Source organism: Hemicordylus capensis, chromosome 2, assembly GCF_027244095.1.
Source record: "Hemicordylus capensis ecotype Gifberg chromosome 2, rHemCap1.1.pri, whole genome shotgun sequence".
Taxonomy (NCBI): Eukaryota; Metazoa; Chordata; class Lepidosauria; order Squamata; family Cordylidae; genus Hemicordylus; species Hemicordylus capensis.
Genome location: NC_069658.1, coordinates 156,470,927 through 156,489,665, shown reverse-complemented (window position 1 = coordinate 156,489,665; position 18,739 = coordinate 156,470,927). Strand labels below are relative to the sequence as shown.

General features: G+C 47.6%; 1 protein-coding gene across 2 annotated transcripts; it reads left to right on the top strand.

Moving 5' to 3' along the window:
- The first annotated feature begins 223 nt into the window (after positions 1–223).
- LOC128345369 (uncharacterized) lies at positions 224–11,211 on the top strand. 2 transcript variants are annotated; one of them, XM_053297229.1, is made up of 3 exons: positions 224–328; positions 8,648–8,721; positions 9,159–11,211. In XM_053297229.1, the coding sequence occupies exon 3, from the start codon at positions 10,000–10,002 to the stop codon at positions 11,029–11,031; it is 1,032 nt and encodes a 343-aa protein (XP_053153204.1). In that variant the 5' UTR covers positions 224–328; positions 8,648–8,721; positions 9,159–9,999; the 3' UTR covers positions 11,032–11,211. The 2 variants fall into 2 exon arrangements, with proteins under 2 accessions (XP_053153204.1, XP_053153205.1); XM_053297230.1 differs by lacking the exon at positions 224–328 and adding an exon at positions 3,436–3,725.
- Positions 11,212–18,739: the final 7,528 nt, after the last annotated feature.

Below are 18,739 nucleotides of genomic sequence, written 5' to 3'. Positions count from 1 at the left end.
GGGGCCCCCCAGAGGCACCTCACGTGACTCCCCATTGCCCCCTGCCCAGCCCCAAGGCCCCTCAGCCACTTGCCCTCTTCGCCGTCTCTCCTGCTTGTTCTGCTGGCCCGCAATGGAAGCAGCAGGCAAGCTGCAAAGAGCTCCTTTTCTCCCGCCTCTCAGCTGATCGGCGGGTGGGCGGGGCTTCCACGGAGGCCTCCGTGTGGGCCGCAGTGAAGCCTGAACTCGAGTAGGGCCCAAGCAAGCCAGGAAGGAGGAGGCAGCCAGAGTGTTCTCTGCAGCAGAAGACCTCTTGCTGCCCTGCTTAACCCAGACCAGCATTTGCCAGGTAGAGTGTGAACTCCTTTTTGTGGTTACCTTTCCCGCCCCCCCCCCCCTTATATAGGGATCTGCTTGCCATAGGGCTTGGATATGGGGGGGGGGGAGGGACCGAGAAGTCTCTGAATATTTATTTTGAAACAACTTGGAAAATTTGCTGACTTAAAAAAAACTATCTAAAAAGTCCTATAAGTGGCTTGTTTCATGGCAGAAAATTGCAAAAACTTCTGGAACAGTATTTTATTAATTTTATTTATTCATTCATTCATTTATAAATGCACTTATGTTCAAGTTGTTTTGCAACCCAGAAGGTCTGAGTGAGAACTGTGAAGCATGTGTGGTGCTTTTATTTTATTTTTCTTGTGTGTGAACTGCTCCCCAATAACTTGCAGGGACTTCAGGGTAAATCTGGCCAACATGTGAATGCAGCACCTCCATTCCAGAGGAGATGTGTCTTAAAGGGCTTTAAAAGCCTCCTGTGAAAAACCTCCTGCAATCAAACTTGACTGAATTTGTTCAGAATTCTGAGAAAACAAACATAGGTTCACCCTGCATGGTTGAAAGTCTCCTTTGCTAATCTACAGCGAGGGGCCCATTTTAATAATTCATCTTTCTAGTGTGTTCTAGGCATTAAAAGTAATACAAATGTATAGTACTCAATGTATATCACTATATATTGTGACGTGTGTGTGTGTGTATTCAGTGAAATGTATTTGCAGGCAGCATACTTATTTTGGAATATCAGACTTAAATCCTTGGGGGCCTGGGGTGTGCGGAGGCCCTGGACTTTGGGGAGGGGCCCATTTTAAAATCTTGTCTCTGGGCCCACTCCAACCTTGCTACGCCCCTGATGGGAAAGGACCCCAAGCGTCTTGGGACGATGGTGGTGCTGCTGCACCTGCGACCCCTTTCACCTGCGGGTCCATTCTCCTGCTGGCAGCAATGGGTCTGGCGTGCCCTCGTAGTGCTGGCTCCCAGAAGGCTGCCCCTTTGGGGCTTCCACTCTCCAGGCAGGGAGGCTGAGTCCAGGAGGGGCAGTCTGAGTTCAGAGTGATGTGAGGGCTTCATCTGCTTCTGACTGCTATTGAGTCAGCTTGCTCCCTTGGACTGCTACAGGGCCCTGCAGCCTCACCTTGCTCTGCCTCACCAGCAGCTATGATAAGCCCAGTCGAATGGCTGCTCATCTGTCCCCACTTAAGAAGGCACGTCTTCGAGAGCCAACGCTCTTCACACACATTCCTTTGGGAGATGCCACCATGAACATCTATAGCTGGGAGGAATGGGCCCTTCAGGCCTCTCTTCTTGGTCTCCAACCCTGAGAGGATGGTTGAGCCTCCATGGTGAGTCACACAAAACAAGTAATGAATCCTGGGACCTGCTCCCCCCTCCAATATGTCTTTCCTCCCCTGATGACCTTCCCATTGCACATACGTGAGGAAAAATAGAATTATACAACCCATTATTATGAGTCCCAACACAATACTGATAGGGTTGTTTTTTTAAAAAATCAATGGATTCTATTTTGGTATCATTTTTTTCTTAACGTCATAGACACTCCCGAGGAACTTCTTCACATACTGATTGTTCCATCTTTCATCAAAGCATAAGCTCTTTGGAGAATGCCTGTGCTAATACAGTACTTAGCTGAGATGCCTTACATTGCATCTTTTAGACTGCAATATTAGAAAAAGAGAATTCTCCCTTCTGCTGTTCTTTTTGTCAGGTTGGATTGAGACTCTGTATGGTTTATTTTTCATTTCTTTTCTTTTTTAAAGGCATGCTATCATAACCTCTGGAATAATAACAACTGAAATAATATTACAGAATCAGGACCTATGCAAAGTGTCCAGTGTCCTAGGAATATCGGAAGCTGTCTTATACCGAGTCAGACCGTTGGTCCATCTAGTTCATTCATGTCTACACGGACTGGCAGTGACTCCAAGGTTTCAGGCAGGAGTCTCTCTCAGCCCTACCTGGTGATCAGGGATATGTGAAAGGTTTCTGGTACAAAACAATTTGTACCTGAGATGGGCTGTTTCGGGCGATTTGTATACAAAACGAATTGCCCAATGTCCAAATCTGAAAGTTTTGTAGCTGAAACAAATCGCCCCTGTTTGGGTTCCAGAAGATTTGTTGCTTCAGATCTCCATTTTGCGATCTCTGGTAGTCTGTCTCCTTCAGTCTCCATTTTGGGTTTTGATGCCAGTTTGAATTTCCCGCCCTTCCAGCCTGCAGATTGGTCAGCGAAAGCATGGGCTGATCTGCAGGCACTTGCCTCCTTCTTCCTTTTAAGGCTTTGCAAGAGTAAAATTTACCCCCATTGGCCAGGGGGAGGTCAAAGAACAGCAAGGGTGGTGGAAATTTTCGGAGGGCTTTTCTCAGGGGTGTGCGTGGGAGAAGAGAGAGCTTTTGCCTAATTGTTCAGCCTTGCCTCCGTCATTGTTCAGCCTTGCCGGCAGCCTGCCTTTTCTCCTGCTGCTGCTGCTGCTGCTGCTGCTGCTGCTTCAAAAAGAGAATTGGGAGAGAAGAAGAGAATTCCATCTTCTTTTTTTAACCATTCATTGTTCTGCCTTGCCAGCCTGCCAACTATGCCATCCTGGGCTGGGGTGGATTCTCTCCTTCCTTTTTTTTTTTTTTTTGTGGTTTTTGTTTTGAGAGAATTGAAGAGAGGAGAATTGGATTCCACCTCCCCCCCCACCCCGCCCATTCTTCCTGCTACTGCTGAGAGAATCACTGCTACCTGCCTGTGTGCTCTTTAGAATCAGCTTAAATAGGTGTTCTGTTTAGCTTTAGAGTTTAAATGGGGATCCCCGTTAGCTAGCTAGTACTAGTGGGTGGTTAGAGGGTAGCTGGTTTAGATGGGGAATACAAGAAAAACCCTATTTTGCTCTGCTGAACGTGCTGGCTCTTTGCATGGGGCACCTGGTGAGAGGCAGCATGGAGAAGACCAGTGGCTGCTGCTCTGTTGTTGACTGTTGCACTATCAGCAGCATCCTCCCTCCTTCACTTCCACTGAAGGAGCCCCATTGGAAGTGAGAGACAGAGAGCCCTGCTGTTGCCAAAACAAGATGGGGGGGGGGGCACCAGGCAGCTGCTCTGAGTTGCCTTCCACTTGGGGCATCAGCTCTTTGCTTTGAGACCCAAAGGAAGGGAAGGATGGAGAATCCTGCTGCTGCTGCTGCTGCTTGTGCCACCCTCAGCTGGAGAATGAGGAAGAGTCAGTGATGAAGAGGCAGAGTGGAGGAGGCCAAACAGCCCCCGACTTGCTCCACGCTGCCTCCTGGCAGGCAAGTGACAGCATCGCCACACTCTGGGAAGAATAGAGAGCGGTGCCCAGAGGGCAAAGCCAGCAAACCGATGTGTGCCCCCTCAGATGTGAAGCAGTGTCAAGATTGCCCGGAAGGAATGTGAGTCCCCGTGTCTTGCTGAAACAAGAGTACATGGCAGCAACCAAGGTGGCTCTTGGGATGAATGGAGGTGGAGGGGTCTGCTCTGAGGGGCCTGTGGTGGTGTCGCTTTAAACAGGGTGGTGAAGAGAGTCCTCTGATTTCTCAGATAAACAGAGAGAAGAACATGAAGGGTGAGATTTGAAAAAACGTCCATTACTACTATTTATATACCACTTTTCGACACAAGTTGCCATATACCACTTTATTACCCTGGTGGCGCAGTGGTAAAACTGCTGCCCTGTAACCAGAAGGTTACAAGTTTGATCCTGACCAGGGGCTCAAGGTTGACTCAGCCTTCCATCCTTCCGAGGTCGGTAAAATGAGTACCCAGAATTTGGGGGCAATATGCTAAATCATTGTAAACCGCTTAGAGAGCTCTGGCTATAAAGCGGTATATAAATGTAAGTGCTATTGCTATAGTGCTATTATTGATTAATTTGTTTTTTATTTTTACATTTTATATCCCGCTTTTCCTCCAAGGAGCCCAGAGCGGTGTACTACATACTTAAGTTTCTGCTCACAACAACCCTGTGAAGTAGGTTAGGCTGAGAGAGAAGTGACTGGCCCAGAGTCACCCAGCTAGTCTCATGGCTGAATGGGGATTTTGCACTTGGGTCTCCCCGGTCCTAGTCCAGCACTCTAGCCACTACACCATGCTGGCTCACAAGTTTCCAAAGCAGTTTGCACAGAGTAAGAATAAAGGAATAAAGATGGATCCCTGTCCCCCAAAGTCACACAATCTACAAAGAAACCTAAGACAGACACCAGCAACTGTCACTGGAGGGTTACTATGCAGGGGTGGATAGGGCCAACTGAACCCCCACCTCTGTGCAATGAAGAGAATCGCCACTTTTCAGGACTTGGAGACATCTGCTGCCAACTGGGCAAAGAGGCACCTGTTAAGAGACCTTTAGAGGCAAGAGGATCAATGGCCATTGCTGAGGATCGTGACACATCCTCTTTTATGACACCTTCGGGGCTCAGCTGCTCTTTGTGGGAGAGTTAGGCGAGGAGGGAGGAGGCAAGGTGGAGAGGAGTTGGAGAGATAGAGAGGAAAGAGAGTGTGGGAGTCCATTTCTGTTTGTGTCTCTGTGTGTGTGTGTGTGTGTGTGTGTGTGTTTGAAAGTCTGTCTGTGTCTCTTTTCTAGTCTTTGTCTTGTCCTTGTGTCATATTTATTTATTTATCCATCCATCCATTTATTTATTTATTTTTCAGTGATAAAGTTAGTGTTGGAGTGTGTTTGTTTTGTTTGGGGTCATTTTGGGGGGTTGTGGGGGAAGGGACAGTCAGCTTTTAGTAAGAGGAGGGATAGTTAGTTAGGGAGAAATGAACTATTTCTCAGGGAGGGAAAATGGGGAGAAGATGAGGAAAGACCAGGGGCGTAATGATAGGGGGGCAGGCAGGGCACATGCCCTGGGCGCCGCTCGGTAGGGGGCGCAAAAAAGTGCCCCCACCGATCCCCTGCCTTTCCCCCCAATTTTTGTGTGTGCGAAAATTGTTGTGTGTGTGCAGCAGGCAGTCTGCAAACAGCAGTCCCCCTCCCTTTCCCCCGGTCCTGACCCCCCCCCCATTGCTCCTGGGTGCCGCGGCGCGGGCACCTAAAGTTTGCAGTGCCTGCCTGCTTACTGCTTCGGCGTCATCAACGGACCTCTCTTCGTCTCCCTTTCTTCTTCGTCATTCATATCACTCCGCTGACGTTCACTCCCTGCCCCGCGGCGGCGCCCCCCGCCACCAGTCGTGCATGCGTGTCAGGAGGGAGGAGGACACGCCGCGCATGCGTGTCTGGCCTGGGAGGAGAGCTCGCCGCCTGCACGTGGACTTCGTCTTGCGTGCATCGGCGGTGACCACGAGGCAGGGTGGGAGTCGGACAAGAGCGTTTGTGTTGCTGCTGCCTGGGGCTGTGTCTGTGTGTGCGCACATACATTGGACAAGGAGCGGAGGAAGGATTCAGCCTGCCTGCCTCATCACAACACAATAAAGCAAGCGTAGTGGACAAGGACAAGGTGTCTGTGTGTGTGTGTGTGATGATCTCTCTTGTATTTGTAATTTACTGTGTTAACTTGTGTGTCAAGGGGGAATAGCTGGGTGGTCGCAGCTCTTCGCTTTGGCACTTGGGCTGCGAGTGGCCATTCTTTGCTCTCTCTTTCCCAAAGCAGAGAGAGCCTGGGCGCAACTTGCTAGCAGGAAGGTCCCCCAGCGTGCCTTACTTCCGCCAAAGCCTCCTTAGGATCGCCCCTCAAGCACCATCCAGATTTCGGCATCAGTTCTTGCTCCGGGTGCCGGGCTTCGCACTGGTCCTTGCACTTGCTAATCGTGCTGGGTGTGTGCTCGGGCCAGGCAGATCCCTGGTGGGAATTATGTATCGATGGGCACGCGGAGAGAAAGCAGGGAGTGGATGCCTCGGGTTGGGGCAGCAGCAGCCAGCAATGGGGAATCAATCTCGTCTCTGCTTTCTGCTGGAGCACTGGTGGGGGGCTGGAATTCCTGCCGTTTTGCTAGACAGGAGAGGAGGAGAGGCGCTGGTCAGACTTCTGAGTAGGTAGCAAAGTCGTCAGAGAAATTTTCGGCAGGTCCCCCACGGGCCAGCGCTGCTTTCCTTTGCTAGAGCTAAGAGCTGTGGAAGCAACGGGCTTCCAACGAGCTTGGCAACGGGCAACTCGTCTCATTTGCTCGACGATGATCAAGGATGCTTCAGTGGCGCTTCATTCGGCTTGAGTATTTGCTGCCTTCTCCTGAGTCAAGCCATTGCTCTGTCTAACCTCAAAGGTGACTATGCCCTTGCATATCTAGTTATGTGAGGACAAACATCAGGAGAAGGCTGGTGACTGTTGGAGACAGGGTGTTGTTGAGGATGGATCTTTGGTCTGCTCCATCAAGACAATGTGTACAATGTTAAGTGCAATGAATACATGCAAAGGTTGGCACACAAGTTCCTAAACTCCAGAATGTAACAAGTGCACATTTCCTTTATCAACTCTACCCCTTCTTATCTAGTTTTGTTATTATTGAAGGAAAACACGTCATTAACACATGAACAAGTGCTTCTAAATTTATAAAAGATTAGCTAAATTACTCAGTTTTGAAAATGATATGGTTTCCCTATATCACTTATTTGAGAAGTCACATATTTCAAAGTGGCCTACATTTTATCTTGCTTTCCGTTTGAAGAGAATTGGACCTCCCCATGCTCACCATGGCACATTTTCTTGGCATATTTTTAAATTAACTGTTTATTCCTTGGCATTTTGTGAGTGAGACAATAAACAGTTTCTGACTGATCAATAGTTTTAAAAGGGAAATTGAATTTTATGGAGGGGAATTCTGAATCCTATATCTCAAATTTGAATGGGCTAAAGTGTTCAGAAATCAAAGATTCACTGTTGGAGCTTAGATGAGCAACATTAAACATCTTTATGGAGAACTGTATTTAATCATAATTTGTGCCCTCCAAGGATTCAATAAAAAAAAATCTTAAATATTTTAAATTTGCCTTAGAATGATGGCTCTTTACTGGTTTTAAGAGTTTCAGATAGATTTGTCCTTGTTCACAACATGCAAATAAATAAAACACTAGCGCTAGGTGATTTGCCCAGCCAAGTAGCTGTGATTTAATGTTGTGCATAGCTTTCATTTAGCAAGAATTGCATAGTCTCATTGCTATGGAGCCTTTAAGCTTGACACAGCTTATAGTCTCTGGACTATTCTCCAAAGACGATAACTCTCGCTAAATGAAAGCTATACACAACGTTAAACTTCAGCTACTGTGATGCTGCTGAAACCTAGGAGAACTATCTGTGTTGGAACAGATTCCTATGGCTGTAAAGTTGGAAGCTGCTGCCTTCTCCTGAGTCAAGCCATTGCTCTGTCTAACCCACTATTATCTGCTCTGACTGGCAGCTGCTTTCCCAGTGCTGCTACCTGCTAAAGGATCTTTCCCAGTATTGCAACTCGAGAGCCTCTTCAACTGGCAAATTCATGGAGAGCAGGTTGGCTACTATCAATGGCTACTATCAATGGCTACTAGTCTGGTGGCTGTGGGCCACCTCCAGCCTCAGAGGCCAGATGCCCCTAAATCCCAGTTGCAGCAGGGCTGTTCGTATGTTCTTATAGCAGCAACAATACATGCTTCATAGCAGTCTTTCTGCTTTTTTGGTCTGCACAGCAGGGAGGGGGGAGACACAGGACACCAAATCACTAATAAATAAAGAGAATCACCATGTTAAAAGTTGCCTCTTTGCCCACTTAGCAGGGGATTCATCAATCCATTTTCCACAGATCACAATTTCAAATTCATTTTATGGTCCCCTGTTACTTGACACTGTATTGCATGCCTTTTCACTTCACAGTTCACTGTGCATTTTGTAATTGAGGAGGGATGGGGAATATTAAATTCACTGAACTGACTTGGAAAGCTTATAAATGAATTTAATTTCTGAGCCCCAGCCCCCAGCTAATTAAACCATATTTTCTGATGAGATCATTTGTGATGAAAGAAACCTCAATGAAACTTGCAGCCATACCATACTGCATTCAACACATGGGGCAGGATTTCTTACACTATGTGTGAGTGATTTGGATTTTTGCCCATTTTAATGTCAAAAACTGAGGGGCAATGATACAGCTAACCTCTTGCCTTGAGTGGACCTGGATGTCCATCTGCTATGATACAGTAATGTAGGCCTGAGACCATTGCCATCTCACAGTCATAATTCTGATGTTTGAGACACAAGCCTACTTCACAGGGTTGTTGTGAGGAAAAACCTAAGTATGTAGTGCACAACTCTGGGCTACTTGGAGGGAGAGCGGGATATAAACTATAAAAATAAATAAATTGAAATACAAAAAATAAATACTGTTTTCTCTCAAAAAACAATAATAGCACCTCTGCTGACTGGAAGAACTGCAGGCACAACCAACCACCACAAACCAGCGCTTAGTAACAAGCCTTCTAATGTAAGTAAAGCAAACATTTCTAGGTCAAATGCAATTTGATGTTAAGCAGTGTAATTTATTGTAAATGAATTAATTTAAACACTTCAATCATGTCTTTCTCTAGTACTATTAATTGACTTGCATCATCCACAATTTAATAAACCTTTTAAAATATAATTTAGGATGATGTTCTATTTAATATTTCTTTTCTTCATGAGCTGAGCTTCAGTGATGGGGGTGGAATTTTAAATCTTGTCTCTGGGCCCAATACAACCTTGCTACGCCCCGACCTCAATACAGAAACAGGTGTGGGGGTGTGCTGGCTCCCAAGAATTCCAGTATACTGGAAAGCATTAGTGTGTAACCAGGGGTGTCAAATGCAGACATAGGTGTGGGGGTGCTCTGGGCTCCTTGGAGGAAGAGTGGGATGTTGACATAATGAACAAATTCCCTTATAGATGAGAACATCATGATGCCACGGAAGAAGGCGAGTGGAGCTGAAGGACGGAAGAGGCGGAGGTTGGAGGCAGAGGAAGCCAAGAGGTCGAGCAGGTTCTTCGTGCCCTTCTTTACAAGGGCCAGAACAAGTAGCTCCACACCACCTTCCACAGAGTCACCAGCACCTGCTCCAGTGTTTTCGGAATCCGAAGGTGGATCAAGTGCACATCCGCCACAAGTGGAGGAGGAAGTCCAGTCAGATGAAGGTGGATCAAGCGCACATCCGCCACAAGTGGAGGAGGAAGTCCAGTCAGATGAAGAAGCTGCCACAGATTGTGTGGACATGACAGGAGGGGAAGCCGGTGGTGATGTTGAGTCTACTGATGAGAGTGAGACTGAACCCAAGGAGGAGGAGGACACTATGTGCAGTGAACCGGATGCTGACCAAGAGCCTCTAACTGTTAGGCCGGAAGTGATTGAGCGGCATGACATCGGACTTCTGCAGTTTGACCAGGATACTGGAAGACCGACACGCCGAGAACAGAAATGATAAAGCTGGGTGCAAAGTATTTCCAGAACTCTGAGGGGCCTTTCCTACCAACTAAAAACCGTGCAATGAACAAGACTTGGTTCAGGAAGAGATTGGGAAGTGGCCGTGGTGAGGAGGTGACTCGCAAATGACTGGTCTATTCCCCTTCTAAGAGGTCAGCATTTTGCTTCTGCTGTCTTCTCTTTTCCCGATCAGAGCATCAGTCAACATTGGAGCAGGAAAGTGGATTCAGCCACTGGAAAGCACCTGAAAGGATTCCTGTTCATGAGAATGCCAAGAATCATCGGGAGCGCTTCGCACAGTGGAAAGAAATGGAAAGAAATATAGCTGGAAACAGAGGACTCATTGATGCGGAACTTCAGTCACAGATTGAGAAGGAGAAGCAGAGGTGGCGCAATAACCACCTGGAGGAGATACTTCAAGTTCTTCAGGACATGAGAGATGATGAAGATGAGAACACTGAAAGCAGAAGTGATGCAGGGCAACTGCGCAACCACTTGTTGACTTATGGTTTTCTGACTCTACTAGGTTTTTGGAATAAGATCCTCATTCAAATTGACCGTGTTCAAAAGAGGCTGCAGGATCCTAGCATGAACTTCCACGATGCTGCTGTGGATTTGAAAGCCCTCCAGGATCGTTTGGATGGTGAGAGAGAAGTGCTGGTCAGTGAGGCACTCAACGTAGGACTTCGTCTCTGTCAAGAATGGGATGTCGACTTTGAAAGACATCCGAGACGGAAAAAACCAATGCCTGGTGAGAAATCAAGAGACGCTGGGTTAACAGCTAGGGAGGAGATGGAAAGAGTCATGAAGGGAACACTCGACCGTCTTAACAAAGAACTGGACCAAAGGTTCACTCGCCTGCATGACACTGATGCCAAGTTTGGGTTCCTTCTCGATATCGAGGGACTGTGCTACAGTGCTGACAGAGAGAACCTAAAGAACTGTGAAAATTTCTGCCAAATGTACAGCACTGATGTTGATGTGGAGCTATATGATGCGAATTTGGACTGCAGAATGTTGCTAGCAGCACAGACCGACATGAGAGTAGCAGGACCGGAACAGCTTCTCAAATTTATAGTTCAATATGGAGATGACGCCGCCTTCCCCAACTTCCGCATTGCTATACAGATCATGCTGACCATTGCAGTTTCCGTTGCCAGCTGTGAAAGATCATTCAGCAAGTTAAAGCTGATACTTTCCAGTCTGAGAGCTTCCATGGGTCAAGGCAGACTCTGTGATCTTGCTCTGCTGAGCATAGAGAGAGAGGAAACAGACCAAACTAACTTTGATGGCATCATAGACCAATTTGCATCTATGAAAGCAAGGAGGGCCAAGTTATGATTTTCAGGCATGTCATAGTTTGCTAATTAGAAAATTAATGAGTGTGGGTTGCAATTTCTGCATTTTTGGTTATTTATTGCATTTTTGGTTATTTATTGCATTTTTGGTTATTTATTGCATTTTGAAATTTTTGGTAATTTTTGTAATTTTTTAAATTTTAAAAATAAAAGTTTTCTGAAACATGTGTGTCAGTCAGATGTATGTTGGGGGGGGTGGCGGCGGGGGGCGCAATTTCAGTGCTTGCCCTAGGCGCCGTTTCCCCTAGTTACGCCTCTGGGAAAGACTTCTTTGTGTTGGAAGTGAAGGACTTTGCACTGGCTCATGTCTCAATGAGAGAGGGGGACACAGACTAGTGAGTCAGAGGGCAAGAGGGGTCAAGACATTGGCCATCACTTCTTTACTGCTCTGACACTATCCCTTTGATATGTAGATTGCTCCTCTCAGGGACTGACTTCCTGCCTGCCTGGCCACTTCCTCTTCTTTTCCTCCTCCTTCCGTTCTCCCTTGCAACATGCAAGCTCTTCTCTTCCCTGCAGCAGGGAGGAAAGCACAGAGAGTGTCCAGGGAGGCAGGCAGCTCCAGATTGCCTTTCCCTTTGCCCTTCTTCTTGCCCCTGCTCTGCTCTGCTTGGAAGCTGTTTCACTCTCTTCTTCCCAGGGTCAGCTCTGCATCTTTTGCTTTGGGCAAGGCTTTCAAGTTCAGGTCTCCTCTTCTCTCTTCACAGCTTCAACCCGTCTCCAGCTTGACACATGTTGCATAAGATCTGTTTCTCCCTGAGGTGAAGGGTGTACAAGACAATCGTCTGCTGAAGGTTTGAGAGCAGAGCCTGTGTTTTCCTCTTCCTTCCTGGTGGTGTGAGAATTAGGGGGTGGGATTCCATCCCAAGGAAAGAGCTAGAGAGATGCCACTCAGGAGGTACATATTTGGATCCATCTGTTTAGCGGGGAATGGGAGGAGGGAGAAGGAAACTGCCAAAGAAACAGGAAGAAGAAGAAAATGCTTCTTTCTAGGTTGACTCCCATCTCCCTTTGCTTCTGCGATCTGCTTTTCAGCCTCTGTTTCTGCTGTGTGGTCTGCATCTTCTCCCTCTCAAAAGAGGAGATTATTTAGAGGGTTTAAAAATAGTGCATTCAGCTCATTTAAGGACAGGACTCTCAATGCAAAATAGGGTGTGTGCAGTTCAGTGGGAAGTATCGTCTTCATAATTTTTCTTTTAAAAACACTTTTGTTCAGTCACATTTAAGCATATTTGCTTAAATATACTTGTTTGTTCTCTCTAGAAGCCACGTAAGAATACTGTGTGTGTGAGTGTAGGGGGATGATATTGAATTTGCAGTGGACTCACCCCATAGTTGTTGCTTGATCTTTCCTCCTACGGAAATGGCCTCCCCAGATATAAGGCCTGCTCTTTATTTGGGGGGGACTTAATTTGTGTGTGTGTAGGGGGATGGTTCTTAATTTGCAGTGGGGGGGGGTCTTCAGTGGGAGACCCCACCACTAGACTCGGCCCATTGTTGTTGCTTGACCATTTGTCCCCACCCAAATGGCCTCCCCGGATATAAGACCTGCTTTTTATTTGGGGTGGGTTTTGTTGGGGTTTTTTTACGTGTGTGTGTGTGTGTGTGTGTGTGTGTGTGTGTACACTTTAGTACTATAGCTCCTTGTGTGTGGCAAAGACAGCAAAAATATAGACCGCCCCCCACCCTTTCTTAGATGCCCCCTCCCCCGTCTAGAATTGGTGATTCAATTTACACCCCAAAGATGTCTGGGCAGGTAGGAGGAAGATCTATGAGCAGACTGCCAGGGAGAGGGAGGGGTGATGCTGGTCGCAGTTGGGGGGCAGTGACAGGTGCCTTCTCCCCAAGTCACCCCTGCTCCTGATTTTGCCGGCTCTATGCAGGCACATCTACTCGGATGAAGCAGAAGCACAGCCAATAGTTTTGGCTGAACAGGAGCTGGCGGGAGGTCCTACCCTGTCAGGGAAGATGCTCTTCCGGTGGCAACTGTGGAGGAGGTGCAGACTGTTTGGCTGCTAGCCCAGCCAGATGGGTCTCACCATCCTCCCAATCCCCCTTAGCAGTGCAAGCCCCCGGTCTGAGGGTGAGGAGGAAGTCATCACTCTCCTCATTCCTGGACCTGCTCAGCTCCAGACCAAGAGTGGTGATGGAGGTGTCCCTGAAGGAAGCAGCAGCCCCACCACCACTGAAAAGGGCTGTGAGCAGGGCTGGTGAGCATGGTGGCCGGTCAGCATCATGGCAGCACGGTGTGAGATCACTTGGAGCTCTGCCTTAGTGACTCTTCCCACTGCAGGGCATGGGTCAGCAGGGCAAAGGACCCAGAGTGACTTGGGCGATGGTGATGCAGCAGCTCTGTGGGCCAGTTGCAGTGGGCTGCACACTGCCTTCCAGGCCCTCACTGTGCACTGGTGGGGGCAGGAGAGATGGGGAGCCTCTGGCGCTGGTGGCGTGGACACCTCTTCCTGTGCAGCATGACCCTGGGGGGCTGTGCTGCATGTGGAGGCTATGGACACAGACCACACGTCAGAGGAGCTGCCAGCAGCCACGGCCCAGTAGGTGGATTCTTGGGTTCCTGGGGAGCCAGCCCTCCAGCAAGGCTTCCTGCTCACTGACAATGCAGCCAACACAGCCAGGGCTGCTACGCATGGTCCACTGGTGCACTTCTGTGGTGTTGTGCACACTTTCCACCGGGCCGTGCAGGATGCGCTTGGCCTCCAGGAGGGAAAGGCCAGGTGCAATAGGGGGCTCCCACCACACAGGCCCTGCTGGGGCTCATAGCCAGCCTCAGTGTCCACCCTGGGACACCCCCTGGTTCCGGACCTTTGCTGCTCTCTTGGAAGTGCCACAAGGCTGAGGACTGCAGTGGTGGATGGGCTCAGACACCTCTTGGGTGCATCGGCATGGCAAACCTCTTGGTTGCATTGGCATGGCATGTCCCATCCGGTCTCTTTGAAGGGGAAAGCTGTCACCCAGGTGGAGACACTACCTGGTGGAATGTGTTAGGCAAGCCAAGGGGAAGAGGCTGGGTTGCAACCAGGAGGAGGGGGCTGGAGCCCCTAGAGGAGGCGGCTGGGTTGCAACCAGGAGCAAATTCCAACCATAATTCGGGTTGGAAGTTGCCTATTCTGGAAGGAAGGGGGAAATTCCCCTTCAGATTCAAATGCCTGCCTCCAATTCAAACACTTGAAGTGAGCATTAGGAGCTCCCAGGGCCCATATTTCTGAAGGAAATATGAACTGCAGCAACACCTCTAGATGAAAAGCATCTTTTGGTTGTGACAACCCTGCTTTGACCGAACTCCCATATTTTGTTTGCATCTTGATGACAGTTTGAAGCAGCAGACAATCTTAATGGAATCCGTTAAATCTTTCAGATGCACAGATAATCCAGGTGCTTGCTTAATCTTTATTCAATGCACAGCTTTTATTTTTAGAGACAAAATCCACCTACTTTTCTCCAGCAAACATTGATTGAGAAAATCTCATTCATATACCAGTCATTTGGAACACGGTCTTGAACATGGATAGCATGTAATAAATAGTTAGTAGCTCAAGTTCCTCTTCTTTGGAGTAAAGACCTGGTAAACTTCTCCAAAAACATGCTAGTGATACTTTCTTTTATGCTCATGTTCCACTACATCTGTGCTGGCTTCCTGTTTTTAAAAAGAGAGAAAACTCATTTTCTCAAAGAAAATGTTTAATTTTTCCTTCTTTATTTCTCATACTGATAGCCTGCTCTTCCTCTAAGGACTTCAGTGCAGAATACAGGGTTATTCAACTTTATCCTCACAACAATGCTGCACAAGAGATTAGACTGAGAGGAAGAGAAATTGACCAGGGCGCTTTCCAGAGTACACACTACAAAAGTGTCACTACTGTCAAGTGTGCTTCTATACTGCCTGTGTTTCAACATTGCAAACCCTGTGCTGTCAGAAAGGTGTCATCTTGAAAGCTCCCAGGGCATTTTCCAGATTACCCGCTGAACAGCGGTAGTTGACTTCAGCTTGGCAAAATCGTTTTGAACTCGTAAAAAGCGGTTGTTGCACAAATCCAACACCAGGGGAGCAGTCTTTTCTAGCTTGCATGAAACTTTTGCATTGGGAAAATACAGCTATCTATTTACAAGGTTGTAGCACCGTATTGCAAAGAGAAAACCTGAAAGAAGGCATTGGAAATGTGGACGGCACCTTGCTGACAGTGCACGGAGTGCGATGTAGAAACCCAGGCAGTGCGGAAGGACAATTAATGGCCATGTAGTGACACTGTTGTTGTGTCCAGTCTGGAAAGCATCCGGGAGGCTTTTTAGACAGCAGGCCTTACCACGAGGCCTTACTGCAAGTTTGGGGCATAACGGATATGCCGATGCAAGAAGAGGATTTTTTAACCCTGGACATCAACCGGGCTAGGTTCCAATATGGAGGGAAACCCCTGAATGGTGTGTGAAGTGCCCTCTGAAATATTTCAGGCACTTTGGGTTAATCGGGCCAATATGTGGCCGCACACTAACCCTCCCAAAGTGAAGATGCTCCCGGAAAAAGCTCTTGCTGAAGGTGACTCAGCAAGCAGCTTGATAGAGCAGCAACTTAAACCAGGTCGATTTGATCCAGGTTAATCACTCTTGCCACTATACTGCTGAGGATTCTTGTTCATCAGTATCAGTTAACCTTTCATGTATATAATTTCAAACTGTCCTGTGAAGTATTACAGCTGATTCTTCAAAGATGGTTTTAAATTTAAATACAGAGTAAAAACAAGCCCCATATGCAGTCAGGGTGCAGTGCACTAAGCTGCAGAAGCCTAGAGATGTCTGTACACTCGTACCACATGTGTCTGTGTGAATGGCTCTGTGCCCACATTCATTTAAAAAGTGAACCTGGGTACAGGCCCCTCCAATGTATACTACAGATAGGAAGGTACTGCTGTGCCTATGTGCAACATAACATTTGATAGCTGTCCCTGTACAGAGTTGTGTCTGCCCTGTGCTCCTTGAGCACTCATTGTGCAAGTGCTGAACATAACATGTGAATGGGTCTGATGTCTGAATATGAACACAGAATGAAGGGTTTTAGTGGATCAGTCCATGAATTATTCACAGTCAACAATACTAAGTATAACAGGGCAGTTATCAAAATGATCCAACACAAACAAGTAAAGCCCAGAAATCTCACTAGAAATATGATACCTTACTTTGGAATGTATCGTCATGAACAGTAATATTTCCTTGTGGATGTTGGTGGGGTTGGACTTAGAATATACTTTGTTAATAAATTATAGGATTCAATCATATTCTTATGTTTTTGTCAACTTATTTCTAGTGTTTAATTGTGTATGTTTTATGTTTTTAATAACTGTTTTTATAAAGTATAATTTGTCATAAAAGTGCCAATTGATATGTATTTAATCCCCACTGGTATGTTTCCTAGGCTATGGGAAACATCTGTATCAGGCAGTAGTGATATAGGAAGATGCTGAAAGGCATAATCTCGTAGTGAGCGAGAGATGGCAATGGTAAACCCCTCCTGTATTCTACCAAAGACCACCTCAGGGCTCTGTGGTCGCCAGGAGCTGGCATCAACCCGATGGCATACATTACATTTATGTATGTTTTAGGGGCGTAATTGGATTCTCTGTGGATCATTGCTTCATTTTCTGAATCTAGCTAACTCCGTTTGTGCTTTTTGTAAATATATGGCAGTGGAAGGAGTATTTCCTGCATTCGCAATAGTAGAATGCAGTAGTTCAGGAATGTAGGCCCAGTAATGCAATGAAATGAAGATGCAGAGACAGTCACAAGCTTTGCAGGCTCGCACGCATAGCTGGCTCAAAATTCACCAAATACTTTAAAATTGCTTCCCTTGTAAACACAAAGTAATCTCAATGTGTTGAATAGATTTCTCTTGGACTGGAATGAAAGCAGAAATATGATGAATTATAGATAGAAAGAAAGGATGACATATTAAGTGGGGTAGTCATATATTTCTGGTAGTAGAATATTGAGACCTATATTGTTTCAATTGTGTAATGCTTTCTATTGTTTTCTATTTCACGATAATGTAACACATGAAATTAATCAAGCTGACATACACAGCAAGAAATCACCAGTGCTGTTGGGAATTCCCTCTGGAAGGAAAAACCCTTATTCATGATAGCAGAGTGCACAGAGGCACAACGCAGCGGAATTTGCTTAGGCTGAGAGTAAAATAACTTGGAGCCAGTTCATAGTCTAAATGGCTCAAGCCTAAAATCGTCCTCACTGTTATTCCGTGGCAGCAGCCACTTAATGGAGGGGTTTTTTCCCTACCCCTCAAGTTTACTCTCAGGGGAAAGAGGGCTGCTTTCCCCCCCTGTCCTTTCCAACAGGCAGCAGCCCCTGGTGGGGCCCCTTATCTTGATCCCTGCCTCAACCCCTGTGGCTATGCTGATCCTCTAGGTCTCAGCTTCACCTTTGGCCATGACTCAGTGCTAGACCCATCTAGCAACCGCCCTTCTATTAAAGAGGAGGAAGTACTGCACCTATTTGGGTTACTTAGCTTACTATGCTAATTCTCAGGAGGCAACCAATAGGACTTACCAGATGAATTCTAAGCATGGCTAGCACTTGAATGAGGAGGAAGTACCCTCAGCTAATAGCTGGGGAGGGGAGGCTGTCTCTTGATAGCAAAGGCGAATATCTCCCCTTTGCCTAGCAGAGTTTGCCCTGGTTTGCCTTAGCCAACTCTCTTCCCTCCTCTAAAGGGGAGGTAGATTACTGTCAGTGGGAGGACTGCAACATGCAGAAGCTCCCAGGCTCAACCACTGACAGCATCCCCCAGTCAATTCTGGAGAATTATTTGGCTCAATATAAGGTTGCTTCCTATTTATCCCCACTTCTGGCCACCTTGGTTGGCCTGGCCTCTCAAACGCGGGTGAGCTGCCCAGCTGGTGTGATGCAGACATGAATATCTGCCAGCAAGGTGGACTTTGGGCATGACACCAACATGGGAGGACCTGAATGACCTCGACCTGGGGTTGGCGAACCTCTCCCCAAACATTGGGCGCTGGCGTTTGGGCAAAGCCTTCGGCCTCTCACCCACGCCACAGGTGTCCTGGCCCATAACAGATGCTGTGAGGAGAACCTAGTTGGCATCGATCTGGGGTTGGCAGCCCCCTCCCCAAACACTGGGAGCTGGCGTTTGGGCAAAGCCTCCCGCCTCTCACCCACGCCACAGGTGACCTTGGCGCATGACAGATCCTGGTTGCAGAACCTTGGTTGGCCTTGTCCTGGGGTTGGCAACCCCCTCCCCAAGCACGGGGAGCTGGCATTTGGGTGAAGCCTTTGGCCCCTCACCCACGCCACAAGTGACCGGGCACATAACATATCCCACGAGGACCAGAGGCGTCTGCTCAATGAGCATCTTGATGCGCTACCGTGCTCAGCGGTCAATGAGCAGGCAGCCAGGCTGCACCTACAACGTGGACCCATGTGCCAGATGGGCCACAGAGGCTGCCAGACAGGGACAACAGCATGAGGTGGTAAGTCCGGATCCCACCAGCCACCCGGTGGAGGTGATTGCGATTTCAGCTCCGATAATGGAGCTATTTATTCCAGCAGCCTCCGATCCCTCCACCAGCCACACTGTGGAGAGTATCGTGATTTCAGCTCCCATAATGCAGCCCTGTAATGCTGAGCTGCCTGTTCCCGTGCTGCAACCT

Bases quoted from the DNA above. Each gene is read 5' to 3' on its own strand.
- LOC128345369 (XM_053297229.1), top strand. From the start codon at position 10,000: ATGGAAAGAAATATAGCTGGAAACAGAGGACTCATTGATGCGGAACTT.